Here is a 14951-nt window from a genome sequence, read left to right as displayed (position 1 = left end):
TCTCAGCTGCGCCAGAACCCTGAGCACACCCTCCAACTGAGGGAGCTCGTGGGGGCACACTGTGACCTGGGTCCGCTCTCAGCTTAGGCCCCATAAATACTGGGGGCTAGAAAGACAGCTGGGAAGGGACAGAAGGCTCGGCTGGTCCCCTCTGACCCAACCACTTTCCACAAAGCTTGGTAGCCATGTCCAAAGTCACAGCCAAGCTCGGCCTGGCATCCCAGCCCGTTGCCCCTACCCAGCTCATGACCTGCCACTTCCACTAACTCCAGTTCTCGGTGCCCTTCCCTCTGGCTCAGCCCTTTTCCCATGCCCACTCTGCTTGGCCTCCGGGAAGCCTTCCCCACTCCCTCGGGGCCACTGCACCTGCTCAGGCCGGCCACCACCCTGGAGCCTTCCTCGGGTCCCAGCTGGCTGTCCTCCCAGGCAGCCGGAGTGCCACACTGCTTGCTGCTGGGAGCCTCCACTTCCCTTCTCTTGTCTCCCCGCCCAGCACCCAGGCCAGACCTGGGTCAATAAACAACTGGGCACGAGAGCCGTACAGAAGGACTCTTTGTCCAGTGCTGCCATTCAAGGCTTAACCCCAGCCAGGCCCCAGAGTGGCAGTCTCAGACTTCCCTGACCCGACCCCTCCCCAGGGGCCGCGGGACAGCCAGCGGGGTGAGTTTGCTCCCCACAAGGGCTCCCTTGTTCTGACGGAGACCCGGCCACCTTGGCGGGAGATGGAGGATGGGCCTCCCTTGCCCCCATGCGCTGTAAGACCGCCCCTGATTCCAGTCTCAGGGGGATCCCGGAGCGGGAGGGTGGAGGTGGACGTGGGAGCAGGCATGCTCCACCAGCCCGGCCCGCCTTTCCCTGGGGACCCCAGTCCCGTCCCTTGGCTGCTGGGTGGCTTCCTACAGCCTGGGCAGCACCTCTGCCCGCCCTACCCTGGCTGCCCCAGCGAGGGGCTGGAGACAGAGGCCAGGACACAGGTAAACAGCAATTTTAGATAACCTGCATTATTTTTTAGTATAAAAGAATCTGGCCCCGAAGAACTGAGAGCAAGGACGGGAAGGGAATCTTGCACACCCTGTTCAGAGTTGCCTTACTCCTAACAGTCAAAAGGTGGAAACAAGCTGAGTATCCACGGAGGGAGGGATACGTAAAAAAGTGTGGCCCGTCCACACGACGGGATATTCCAGGACCAAGTAGGACACCTGCTATGATGTGGATGAACCTCGACCCCGAAAACGTGCTGAGGGAGAGAAGCCAGACTCGAAACAACAAATCCGGTCTGACTCCACTGAGTCCCCTGCAGTGGTCAGACCCACAGTGACACACAGCAGAAGCATGGGCGCCAGGGGTCGGGGCGGCGGGGAGTCCGTACTTCATGGGGACAGAGTTCTAGATGGGGAAGATGAGAACATTCTGGAGACAGAGGCTGGTGACGGGTCCAGGACAGTGCGAATGCAAGTAATGACCCTCAACTGTACACAAAATCAGCGAAAATGCAAGTAATGACCCTCAACTGTACACAAAATCAGCGAAAATGATATATTTTTTATGCACATTTTATCATCAAAAAAGCAACCCCCCCCATATGTGTAACACATTTACACTAAATATGTGGGGCACACTTTCACTAAAATCTTATTTGTTGTTTTCTTCAAATTAAAATATTCAGGACAAACCTCCGCTGTAGGGTTACTCACTATCCCAAACACCAATTTAACTGGATAGCCGGTAGCTCTACCTGCTAAATCTGTCAGCCCCGGGGCACCTGGGTGGCTCAGTGGGTTAAGCCACTGCCTTCGGCTCGGGTCATGATCTCAGGGTCCTGGGATTGAGCCCCACATCAGGCTCTCCGCTCAGCAGGGAGCCTGTTTCTCCCTGTCTCTCTGCCTACTTGTGATCTCTGTCAAATAAATAAATAAAATCTTTAAAAAAAAAAAAAATCTGTCAGCCCTTCCGGGGATGTGGGGAGAGGCCTCATGGAAGCCACACTGATTCCCTCCCTGCAACGATGGGTCACATGTCCCCCACTGGGGTCCTCAGACCCACAGCCCCAGCCTCCTCAGAGAATACTGGACCTATCCCAATGAACAAGATACCATTCTACCCATCTTACAGATGGGAAAACTGAGGCTGGGAGAGGTTTTGTGACTTGCTCAATGTTTCAGACCTGCTGCCTAATGCCACTGGCCCATAGGCCTCCCTGCCTTCATCGAGGTGGGGAAAACAGGAGCCCTGGTGCCCACCGGTGGCCTGAGAGTCCCAGGTATGGACATGAGGCCTCTCCTGGAACATGAGGGCCCAAGGGGCCTTGCTGGAAGCAGGCCTGCCCATTTCTGCTGGGGGAGGGACACCTGGCTGGGTGCTCCTGCCAGCAGCACAGACCCACCACTACAGATAGTCCCCATCAGGCCCTGCTGAGCACACGGAGGGCTCCCAGACCGGGGTCAGTCCAATGGCCTCCCCAGAGGTGGAGCCCTGACTTCTCGTGGGTCCTGGGAGCGGGTGGGAATGTTGGGGGCCATCCCATTCCTTGGCTTTTCCTGCTCAGTTTCTCAGGGGCCAGTCAAGCTGTAAGCATGTCAGAGGAGGGTCAGGGCCTTCAGAAAGGGGGGAATTCAGGTCCCCCAGGCATCCAGCATCTTGGCCCTGCCCTGTCCAGCCCTGAGCAGCAGGAACAAGGGCACACAAAGAGGCACATATTTCTGGACAGAGGTGGGATGGTCCTGTCCAGGGCAATCCTGGAGCGGATGACCAAGGGACAGAATGAACTCCATCTCTAGACAGTGGCCACAGGGATGCTGAGAAGGCCCCACACCCTCTGGTGAGGAGTGGCCCCCTAATGCAGGCCGCCAGACTCCAGGCCCAGCTCCAGGCCAACCATGGGTGCAGGTCCTGCCGGCAACATCTCCTATCTCCCTCCAATCTTACCCAGGGCCTGCACTGATTTCTGGTGCCTCCACCCACAGTTCTCTTCTGAAAACTGGCTGCCATCCTCCAAGGCCACCCACAGTCCCTCATCATGGGCTACCCTCCAGGATGGGGCTGGCCAGCTCTCCCCACAGTGTTCAATTACCAGTGAGCAGGGCAGGCCAGGTGGGAGGCTGTGTGGGGGAAGGAAGCAGCAGTGGGTAACTGAGTGAGGGCAGAACACTCCCCTCGAGCCTAGACCTCTGCCGCTGGCTGGGGGTCCTCCGCTTCCCCATCATAGGCACCTCCCCTTCTGTGCTGCTAGAAGGCTGAACTTGGGGACAGAAGGCCTGTCTCCCTAGGGCCCTGCAGCACGGGCTCAGACTGGGCACAAGAGGGCACTGATTCTTACAACTGCCCCGTGTGGCAGGCACTGCCATCAGCCCTCTCTTACAGAAGAGCACTGCGGGGCTCAGAGAGGTTCAGGGGTTGGCTCAAGATCACACAGTAAGTGAACGTGGAGCTGGCACTTGAACCCCAGCAGACCTGGTTTTGGGTTCCTCTAGAGACCTGCCTCTTTCCTAACACGGTAGCCACTGGGAATGGTCACTGGATTCGAGGGACAGTGGCTCTGGGACCATGCTTGTTAGGCTAGCATGCCATCTCCCTCAGAGCCGGGCCCTCTGCCTCTTGTGTGGCATTGCTGACTTTCTGCAAAGAACCCGCTCCTCCCTTCCTCTTCTAGCTGTGGGCAGGGTGCTCTAGGACCTCCAACTGCAAGCTCTCAGCATCAGAGAAAGTGGGACCAGCGAACAGCCCAAGGCAGGGGTCCTGGAAGGGCAGCCCAGGAGGCTGGGCCCTGGGGTGTCCCATGGGGAGGGGTCTTTGCTCTACAGCCCCAGGTTGGGGGTGTGACTGTAACCCCCCTGCATCTGTCTGAATTCACTTGTTCGTTGTCTTAACTTCTGACTTATAAAGGAACACCTGTCGTTGTGGCTGTGGACCTATGGCTCACGGGAGACCCCCGATTCCTGTCTGGACCTTGAGCCTGTTGCACGGTCTGTGGCTAGGTTCGGCAGGTAGAACAGCCCCAGTGCGCAGGAGGAGCTCAGGGAGCACTTGCTCAGGGATGCAGAAAGACTCAGGTTTGAATGTCCCCATCACCCGCTCCGTCCTTGCCCCCGAAGCCTTTCCCAGGTGCAGTCTCTTCTCTGTGCCCTGAGCCTCTGAGACTATGTGCAGAAGCCTGCAGACCCCTCTACAGGTGTCCAGGAAGCAGAGGATTCTGCAGCGGATCACAAAGGCGAAGTGCCGCAGCGATCAGAGGATGAGAAAACCAAGGTGTGGTGGCGCGCGTTGCAGGCCTTCCTGAGATCCGCACAACTGGGCAGCATGTCCAAGACCTGCTGGGATCGCCAAGTGGCACGGAGCTGCCCATAGCAAATGGAAAGGGCTGCAAACGCATTGGCAGCTTCTCCTGGCAACCATGTCCCAGATTCCGGGGCCCTGCCATTGCCGTAAACACTGCATTTCGGTTAGAGGTGAGCACAGACACTCTGTCACTTTCTCGGCCACGTTCACCAACTCCTTGACTTCTTCCCCTGGGCCTCTCCATGCACACCAGTTACGAACCCTCACCTCCAATGACCTGCCTCCACACCTGTGTTCATCCACCCCACCACGCCCTCCTTCTACAGCCGACCCCACCACCCACCCTTCAGGGCTGTCCCGCCCTGGGCAAAGACGGTTGCCCTCGCCCCTGTGCTCCACAGGTCACTCCCTCCACCTTGCTCTGAGCTTTGCTTGAAGTGCTTCTCAGGAGGGCTGCTAGGATTTCTGGAAGCCAACTCCTAGCTGTTCAAGAGTGTCCGGCACTTCTCAGGGTCCCTGGCCACCCCAGCCCCACCCCCTAAGACTCTGGGACAACCAAAAATGCCACCTAGTAACTGCTCCTGGTCAGAAACACCACCTCGTCCTAGGCCTGGGGCTTTAGGGCTGTGTGTCTGGCCCATAGTGGCCCTCATGTCCCCCAGCACCCTTAGATGCACAGCGACAGGGAGGTGCCAGTCCCTGGGTCACTTGGAGGGAGGATGCCGAGACAGCTGCAGTTATCGGGCCTGTGGCGTGGGCAGCCCGTGGCAAGCCGGGGGAGGTCAGGGAGGGTGGAGCTGAATGACAGCCTCATCCTTTTAAAATAACTCTGTTAGTCCAGTGTGTCCCATGCTCCATGACAACCGGGGGTGCGAGCGATCATCTGAGCCAAGCCTGGCAGTGGGTGGCATCATCTCTCCCCAGGGCCCGGAGGGGCCCACAGGTGGGCAGGATGGATTCCCTTGGCCCTCAGAGCCAAGGATGGGCACTCAGGGCCCCGATGCCTGAGGACACACTCAGATGTCACACATAGCTCCCTATGGTGGCCCAAATGGCTCCACATGGCATCAGGCACCAAGGACACGCTCAGACACAGGGATGGGCCTGGATGGCTACTTGCAGGTTGGGAAGTGGGTCCTCAGGGTTGGCCTGAAGGTAGGCACTGGCCACTGAACCCCAGATTCTCTGCTGATGGGGAGGGAGCCTGGGAAGGCACCCAAGTCAGGGCCCAGCTGCCCACCAGGGAGGGAGTTGTGCTGGCCTGTCCCTCCAGGTGTTGGCAGCACTGGGGACTGACCAGCTGGGGTACAGATGAGGCTCAGATCTGGCCAGGGTCTGTAGGCTCTGGACTGCTGAGTTTGGGATGGGCTGAAGGCCCCAACTGAGTTTCTCACTAGCTTTTGATCTTCTGGGAGGCAGAGCCCATGGCTTTTCATCATGTGTTCCAGAGACCAACAGAGGGTGAGCATACATGGATGAATGGATGGCAGAGTGGGGGTCCTTGTCCCCCCACCCCACCTGGCCAGCCTCCCTTGTCCCTCACAGCAGGGCAGGGCAGGGCAGGGGGTTTCAGGCACTTGGTGCTCATCAGCACGACCAGCTCTGACCTCAGGAGGCCCTCCTGTAATCCCAGTGGTCACAAGGGCATTGACTGGGCCTCATGTGGGCCTGTAGGTTTCCTGGCCCCTTTCTCTACCGGGCCTTCCCCAGGCCTCCCTCCCCCCACCATGAAAACCAGGGCCCATCTCTCTTTGCACCTGCGGGTGCTCTGGGGCCTAAACCCCCAGCTCTCTGCACTCTGGCTGACCTCATCCTTGCACTTGGGACCACCTACCCAGCACCCATGGGACAGGGCCACACAGTGTCCCCTAGTGCCCCACTGAGGCGGGTGGGCATGGCCTCCTCCACTGTTTCCCCCACCGCCCCACTCCTCTCCTGAGGGGATCCCTCTCAGGTACCCACCATCACTCAGTACCCACACCAGATGCCACTTGAGGGACAGGATTCTGAGCTCTGGGGACTCCTTTCTGGGACCCAGTTTCCTCATCCACAAACTAAATGACTGGACCAGATGGTCCTCAGCCTGCCCTGCAGACACTGTGGGAGGGACCACCCAGCAACAGACTAGAGGAGGCCAAGGTGAGGTTGAAGGAAGCAGGGTCTTGGCACCTCAGTAGGTGGGATGGAGAGGCACAGAGCTGAGGCTCCTGTAGGGCCCCCCTTACCTGCCAGTTCCAGCCCACTTCCTCTATTCTGGTCCTTGGGTCCCCTGCAGGGCCCCAGGGGGAGCTCACAGCATAGTACCCCTTCCCCCTGCTGAGGGTCCCCTGCAAGGCCCCGGGGGAGCTCACAGCACAGCACCCCTTCCCTCTGCTGAGGGTCCCCTGCAAGCCCCTCTCCCCCACTCTGTGCTTAGGGAAGCTCTCCTCAGGGCTGTTAGCTGACCCTCCCCTAGCACCAACGCCCAGCACTGTGTCTGGTTTTCTGTCTTCCCACCCTTAGCCCCCACCTGGTGGGTCCCCAGACAGCCTGGTCTTCCCTGTGAGATACAGTGGGGATGGCAGGCAGGGCCCTGGGCCTCTTGGGGGCTGAGGTCAGGGCAGACGGCAAGGGAGCAGGATTGATGGAGCCCCTCGGGGCTGCCCTGTCACCCAGCCAAGCCTCCAGAACCCAGGGAGCACTTAATGCAAATGAGCAGCGCGCCTGGGCGGCCTTACCAGGAGGTGGCTGCGTGCAACTGGCTGCCCTCCACCTCCCTGCGGCTCCAAGCCCTGCTTGGCCTCCTGGCCCCTGGGCCCCACTTCCTCCCTCTGGCATTCCACCTGGGGGCTCACCTGCCCTGAATGCTCTGTCCCCTGCTTGGGGGGCCCTCCCACATGCAGGTGGGGACCCCGAGCCTGCCCAAGGAACACTGGTGTCACTGGGTAACAACCATGTCATCCAGGTGCCCCCAACCCCACGAAGGTGGAAAGGCTGGCCCCCTTTGTTGCCCGCCCTGGTTCTGGGACACGACACAAAGGCCACATGCTGGGAACTCATTCTGGCACTGAGTGTCAGAATGTGAGGCCCCCCCGGCCCTGACTGGGATAGAGAAGTTGAGGGTACAGGGCCAGGAGACGAGCCACAGACCCGGTGGCAGTCAGGGCCCAGACCCGTGGTCTCTAAGCGCTCCCACACCAGGGATGTGCCCCAAGAAGCTTGCGGGCGGGCAGGGGTACAGATCAGTCCAGGAGTTGGCCTGACACATTGCTGGGTCACCAGGGCCCCTGAGCCTGTGGCAGACATGGGTACGTGGGAGGCATGGCCCTCTCCTGAGGGGCCATGGTCACAACACACTCAGGGCCCAGGATCACCTAAGAGCATGGAGCAGATGTGTGGGGCCACCAGCAGCCATGGGCCACACCGTGGCCCCTGATACCCCTAACCCGCAGGATATGGGATGGTGCCCACATCTGAGTATGCAGTCTTTGCAGAGATCACTGCTTAAGACAAGATACCATGGGAGTCGGTGGGCCCCTAAGCTGACTGCTGTCTTCACTTCTGTAGGGTGAAGTCTGGAGGCTGCACAAGGAGAAGGCCTGCAAAGAGGAAGCCAGATACCTACTGGCGGAAAAACCAATGCCAACGATGGCCTGCCTACCCCCAGAGAAGCCCGGAGAGCTCGGAGCAGACTCTGCCTCTTGGCAGTGGGAGGAGGCAGCCCTGCTGCACCTGGATCCTGCGCTTCCAGCCTCCGAGCTGCCAGAAGAGAACCTTCTGCAGTGTAAGCTGCCGGTGGGTCTTCGCATGGCCCTGGGAAGCCTGTGCGCTCCCAGACCCCCGGCACCCAGCCCAGGCCTGGCACACGGGAGGTGCCTGTAATCATTTCCCGCTGAGACCTGCCCAGACTTGGGGAGCACCGCAGGGAGAGCCCCAGAATGTGGGTGGCTGGGGGATGCCCAGGGAAGTGGAGTGGCAGGGCCAAAACCCCCAGAGAGGACGGAGCCGGCCATGTGCCATGGGTGAGCACCAGGAGGACCCACTTGGTGGGAGGGTGTGTGCCAGGAAGGTGAGCCAGCCAGGAGCTCTTGGGAGGTGACCCCAAGGCCGCGGGATTCTTGCTGGGAGAGCACATGTGCACTCTCCCACCTAGAGCTTCCTGGCATCCACCCTCTGAAGACAGTGGAGGAGGCTGGTGGCCTGGAACCTGCCCTACAGTGCAGAGGACACAGATGGGAGGCCAGGCCTGGCCTCACCTCACACCTGGCTACTGTGTGGGAAGTAGTACTACCTGCAAAGGCGGGATAAAGCCTGGGGTGGGAGGAAACATCCCCCAATCTGTGCGCCCCACCCCCCACAGGAGACTTCCTGCAGCTCAGGGCACTTGCCCAGGCCTGTCTTAGACAAACAGCAGCAAGAAAGGCGGCCAGCCACTGTGTCAGTGAGAAGGCAGGCTCCAGGGTGGGTGGCCTCGGGCTGGAGCCCTCCCGCTGCTGGGCCCGTTTCTTCTCCTAGATGTGGGCAGTGAGCTGACCCCACAGGGCTGTGCGGACAGCTGCACGTGATCAGGGATGGCGCCAGTAAGGAGACAGTGACTGGCAAGGGCTGAACTAGGTGGCAGGGTCCAGTCCCTCTAGGCCCTGACACAGGCTGGAAACTCGTGTCTTGCTGTGAAACTATACTGCACCAAAGCAGGTCTTGGGAAGAAGACTCTGGGTTATGAGAGAGGTGCCCAGCCTCTCGCTGCCCAGGCATGTCCAGGCCTGAGAGTGGTGGATGCTGGTCCCATGCCTGACCTGATTCCTGGTGGCCAGGGGTGAGCCCCTCTCCTGGCCTGTCTCCTGTCCAGGGCCGGCTAGACAGACACCTGTGCCTGTGGGTGTGGATATCCCAGCTCGGGCCTGGACACGCCCACACCAGCCAACTGGGCTCTCCTCCTGGCTCTGACGCCCGGCCTGCTGCCAGGCCAGTGTGTCCCCAGTCCCTCTCCCAGGAGGCCTCTGTGGCCCCAAAGGCCTTCCAGTTCAGGCTTACACTGTTCCTTCATTACTGCCTGCATGGAACCAGACCAACATCTCCCATCTCCTAGGCTCATTTGCCCCTGGATCAGGCATTTGTCTGTGACTCCTGGGGGACCCGGCCTAGTGTGGTGCGGGGAACATACTGGCTGTTCCTTGCACTGGCCAGTAAGACACAGTCGGGCCACACTGTGTCCGCCCAGGGGTCACCTGATTCACGCCCTGGTGCCTAGGAACAGCCCTCGTTATCAGGGCAGGAGCAGCACACCACGAGGCCCACTGAAGAGCTGGTCTTCAGCAGACAGGCACGGAGGACCAGGCGGAGGACAAAGCCCAGCTACATGGAAGGCTGATTCACCCACAGCCCTGTCCTGATGGAGACAGGGAGGCCAGACCAAAGGCTCAGGGGGAGTTCAGCTCACACAGGTTCCTAGCCGGCCTCAGAAATGGAGCCAGGCCCCAGAGAGGCATCAGGAAAAGGCAGCTGATGATCGGCTGTGGCCTGGCCTGGGATTTCTATTCCTGGCCTCTGGACTGGAAGGGCTTGAGACCTCCAGAAAACTCAGGAACCCAGAACTGGGCAGCAGTGAATGCCACAGGCTTTGGGGTCAACAGACTGGGTTGCCATCCCTAGTGGCCTGTCTCAAGTGGCCTACGTGCGCTTAGCAAAGTTACGTGGCTTCCCTGGGCCTTGTTTTACTCATCCGTAAGTCAGGTCTAAGAACACCTGTCCTCATCTGATACATTAGGGAGACAGAAGCGGGAAGAGACGTGCACTGAGTCTTGGTCCTAAAAAGGGCTCTCAGCACTGGACGCCACTGACTGAGGGGGTCTGCCTGGGCCTGCAGAGATCTCGGGGCAGGGGTGAGGGGTAGAACATGCACCAGGGCCAGCAGGCAGTGCATGGGGCCAGCGTCCCTCCTGGGGACTTTCAGGGGGCTTGTGACTGTTACTCTGTCATGCATGAAGATGCAGAGGCAGAGAGGCCAAGTGGGGCAGGAAGCTGGCGCAACAGGACTGCCTTCTGAACCCAGGCCCGGGGAGGATGTCCCTCCTCTCGCAGGAGCACGGCAGCATGTCCGGCAAGGTGCTCAGACCGTTGCATCATGCGGGTGGCCCTTGCGAATCCTGGCTCCCTTGGGCCTCCCCACCACGTGCCTCCCCCCCGTCTCAAAGCTGGGGATGATGAAACCACAGGTCCTCGAACAGTGGAGGGCCAGAATGGCGGCACAACTGGGGGCCGAGGACGGCCTGGAGACTCAGGCCATGAGCCAGGTGGCTTGGGAGAGCCCCCAGCCCCCAGCTCAGGGACAGATGCTGGGTGGGTTCTCTTGGGCCCAGCCAGGAAGGCCCTCCCTGGGGTGTGGGGGGCAGGGCTGGGGCTTCTGAGGGCTCTCCCCTAGAATCCCTTGCCACCCCCGCAGTCAAAGCCGGTACACAGAAGCCATGGTTTCTGTCGATGGGCCCAAGTGTGGTCCCTGCTGTGGCTTCCACAGTCTACAGGAGGCCTCCCTTGCTGGCAGGGGGGCAGAGGGGTAGCTAACTGGTTCTCATTGCATGGACAGGCCCCTCTGGCCTCCAACCTCCAGTCCTGGATCCCTAGACTCCTCCCGCTTTGCCAAGGCCCTTGGTCAGCCCCAGCCCACCCTGCATGGCTCCGCAGAGAGCAGGACACAGGTGGGTCCCCAGACTGAGAACCTCCCCAGTGCCGGGAACTGGGCCAGGTTTTGTGGCTATGGCAGAGAAGTGTACAGACAGAGGTGGTCCCTGTCCCCAGCAGCCCAGGAAGGGTCAGAGCCATGCAAAGGACATCACTCGAGTGTCGGGAGGCCAGAGTGGTGCTGAGAGATGTCCAGAAGCCAGGAGCAAGCTGGGAACCAGGAGCAAGCTGGTCAGCACCGGTGGGCCTATATGCCTGTGTGAGCCAGCATGGGGCTCGGCGTTTGCCCCACACCCGGCAGAGGGGCCCTGGGCAGGCTTGGACTAATGGCCCTCACTGGCTCTGAAGCACACTGGCCAGAGGGAGGGTTCCCCTGTGGCCTTACCGGGCTGCGAAACCCCCAGGACCACTTCTTCCCCTGTAAAACGACGACAGCTGTCATCACCAGATGCCAGGCCCAGCCGCCCAAAAACATCACAGGAAGTCCCACACGGGAGCCCTGGGAAACCCGGGTGCCCCGACATTCCCCACTCTCACAAGCTCACTGACATTTCTGGTCCCCCAACGGAGGCTGGAAACACAGCCCGAAGACCCAGGGCCCTCTCCTTGCCTCCCTGCCTCCCCACCCTCCCCCCCACCACCTGCGCCTGCTGAATCAGGGTGGGTTTTCACCAGGTGGCGACCCCAGGGCAGGGAGCTGGTGGCCTGGCGCCTGGGAGAGGAGACGGAGGCGAGGGCTCCCAGAGAGGCCGTGTGGCTCGGCCACCAGAGGGCGCCTGGCCCACAGAGGCCAGGCCCAGTCACAACAGGAGGGGACACAGGGCTTGCTGCTGCCCCGGGAGGTCACCCTGTATCCTTTGCTCCACGTGGCGCTGGCACTCATCTCAGTGCCTGGCCCTGTAGGGCCCTCTGGAGTTGCAGTGCTCTTGGGAGCTTTAGCTGCAGGGGGTCAGGGAGAGGAGCTCCTCTGAAGCCCTTGGCCCTAGGATGGAGAAAGCTTGGGGTGCCGGGAGGAAGGGGCCCTGGCAGGGAGGGCGGTGACCCTGCCCGGACCGCAGTCCCCAGCGTTCCAGGCCCAAGGGAGGGCGGCACTTGAGCCCTGACCAGCACGATGCTAAGACAGCTGCTGAGTAGCCATCCTCCTCCAGCTGGACAAACAGACAGCACCCCATGTGCACCCATCACACTCACAAACTGAGATGCACTTTGATTGCCCCGGGTCCCTACTCCACTGCGTCCAACTGAAGGGGAACAAAACCCAGCTCCCAGCCCCAGCCCAGCCCCACCTCTGCATCCCGTTTGCCCCACTGTCTCCCAGCAGTTGGCAGCTGCCCAGACTGACACTCTGTCTCTCGGCCTAACCAGGACAGAGGCCTGTGGATTCGAGTAAGTTTAGGATGGTCCCTAAGGATACAATGGCCAAGTGGCAGTGGATACAAGAAAGAGAGGCACAGGGGAAGGCTTCCATCCAAGATCTGGGGCTTGGTGGGAGCAGTGGCTCAGTGGACCTTGAGACCCAGGCATGGGGCAGGATCCAGCGGAAAGGCCAGGGACACCCAGGCAAAAGTTCCTGTTTGTGCGGGAGGAGGGGCAGTGGTGGGCAGAGGGCCCCGAGCTGGCCCCAGGCACCCAGGCATGTCCACCTGTCCCACCAGAGAGGCAGTCCTGATAGTAACAGGAACTCTCAGCAGAGGGAGACACAAGAAGGCCTGCTTTGGGGTCCCTGTGAGGGGGGGGGCTCTCCAGAACATTGGAGGATGGTCAGATATGTCAAAGGACCTCTCAAGGCAGCTCTCTCTGTGTCCGACCTTCTGGGGGTCAGGGGGCCAGAGCCCGGCTGCCTTTCTCCCACTCCCCAGAGAGGCACGGCCATGGGCCTCACAATGTTCACACCTCTGTCATTCAGAATTTCTGCAGCCGTGGTCATTCCTCGTCCCCCCGGGGTCACCATTTGAGCAGAGCTCTTACTTGCACATGCCTGCCCCTAGTTTGGGAGAAATCCCTCCCTGGAGGAATGCTGGTCTGCTCTGCTGCTGCTCCCTGATTCCAGGCACACCACACAGGACCCAGTGCGCTTCCCCACACGTTTGCAGTCTGAGGAGCCCGGGGGGTCAGGGTGGTCCTTTGGACACTGTACTCCACCCCCCACCCTCACATACCCTGGCTCCAAAGCTCCTCAGAGGCTCACAGGGAGAGGGTGAGCAGGACTGAGGGCAGCTGCAAGCCTGAGGATGCCTGGGAGGGTCGATGTTCTTACAAAGAAAAGACATGGCCCCTGGGCGGGATCCAAGGCGCCGACCACCTGCAGCTCGACTCCCCGCCAGAGGCAGCCCGGAGTGCCCCGCCAGCCAGCGGGCCAGCGAGCACAAGTTCCCCAGGCAGGAATCCGGGTTTACAGGCATTCCCGCTCCAGGTGGCAGAGGTCGTGCCTCACCCCCCACCCCAGGCACCGGGCTGGCACTCCACCTCTCAGGGGCCCCACTCCCGCCAGGGATGGGGGACCTCTAATTGAACCCAGCTAGGCTGCCGCTGCTGGGGATCCCACAGGAATCCTCAGGCCCCACTGGAGGCGGCTCCCGGAGAGGCCCTAACAGCCAACTGGGAGTCCCCAGCCCGAGACCGCCGTCAGCTGCGCCCGGACAGCCAGCCCCGCAGCCAGCCCAGTGCGCTCGGGGGCTCCGACTCTCGCCCCGCCACCGCGCAGGGCCGAGCCAATGGCCGAAGACGCCCAGCTCTAGCTGTGGCCCTGGAGGACGCTCCCCGCCGGGGACTGCCCGATCCACAGCCCCACGAGGACAGCTCAGCGGGGGAAGGGGCCGGTGTGCGTGCTGGCGGCTGGAGGGCGGCCGAACGGAGCGCAGGAGACCCGGGCGGCACTTGGAGGCGAGGGCCCGAGGGGTGCAGACAAGGCGGCGCGATCTGGGCGCAGGGCAGACCAAGGGAGAGCAGGAGTGCGCAGGAGAATCCCCAGACACGCCGGGGTCCGGGGCCCCCCGGGCCGCGCCCTCACTTACCCGAGATCTCCGCCTGGGGCACGTCGCTTAGGCTGAAGCCCTTGGCGCCATAGATCTGGCGGACTTCGCTGCAGCTCCGGCTCTTGCTGGCAGGGTCCCCGCGGGCGCAGGCGGCCAGCGCGGCGGCCGCGCAAAGCAGCCACCAACCTCGGGCCCGCAGCTCCATGGCGGGGCCGGGGCGCCCCGGCCGCACGCCCGCCCGCGCCTCTCTCGGATCCCGCCCGGGGCCGCGCAGCCCCCGCCGGCGAAGGGCAGAGCCAAGGTCCCGGCGCGTGCGGCTCGCGGTCCGCAGGAGGCGGCGGCCGAGAAGGCGGCGACAACAAAAGCCGGCGGCGCGGGGCGCGCGGGGCGCGAGGTCCGGCCGCTCGGTCGGGCGGCACAGAGAGCGGCGGGCGAGCGCGCAGTCCCGGCTCGGCGCCTCCCCTGCGGGCGGCCCGGCCCCTCGGCAGCTGGGGAGGGGGCGGGGTGGGGCGGGGAGAGCAGGGGCGGGGCGGGTAGGGGCGGGGCGCGCGGGGCGGGGAGCTGCGCGGCCGGGCGCGGCGCGGGGCGCGACGAGGGGCCCGCCAGGCGCTCTTCCAGCTCCGCGGGCCCTGGGCCCCGCCGGCTCGCGGGAAGCTGCGGACGGCCGGAGGGAGGCGGGGCCGCCGGGGAGAGCGCGGGCCGTGGCGGGGTCCCCGGGGGCGGGTCCCCCCAGTCCAGCGCCCGGGGCGGCGGCACCCCCCCACTCTGAGGGCGGGGGCGGGGGCGCTGAGGCAGGGCTTCCCCCGCCGGACATGACGTCACGCCTCCCGCACGCCTATCAGAGGCTTCCCCGCCCCCGGCCGAATAGGGCCTCCCTCCGGTCTTCTCCTCCCTCGCTCTCGCCCTGCCTCCGTGCGCCCTGGCTGCGCGTCCCGCTCATCCCCTCCCGCCGCGCCTCCTTCTTCTTTGCGCGCCGCCCCCTCCTCGCCTGCACCCCGTTACCAGCCCCTCGCCCCCTACGTCCACTGCAGTCGGCCCCCCCCA

At 62.4% G+C, this 14951-nt stretch overlaps 1 protein-coding gene across 1 annotated transcript in view; it reads right to left on the bottom strand.

The window, feature by feature from the left end:
* GPC1 (glypican 1) overlaps positions 1-14394 on the bottom strand; it is a 28666-nt gene extending 14272 nt beyond the window's left edge. The window contains exon 1 of the mRNA XM_032355390.1: positions 13947-14394. Coding sequence (XP_032211281.1) covers positions 13947-14112 — 166 coding nt within the window. The 5' untranslated portion in view covers positions 14113-14394. The remainder of the gene's footprint in view (positions 1-13946) is intronic.
* Positions 14395-14951: the final 557 nt, after the last annotated feature.

The sequence above is a fragment of the Mustela erminea genome, chromosome 8 (assembly GCF_009829155.1).
Source record: "Mustela erminea isolate mMusErm1 chromosome 8, mMusErm1.Pri, whole genome shotgun sequence".
Lineage (NCBI taxonomy): Eukaryota > Metazoa > Chordata > Mammalia > Carnivora > Mustelidae > Mustela > Mustela erminea.
The sequence above is the reverse complement of the archived record's forward strand: the minus strand, read 5'-3'. Positions and strand labels throughout refer to the sequence as shown.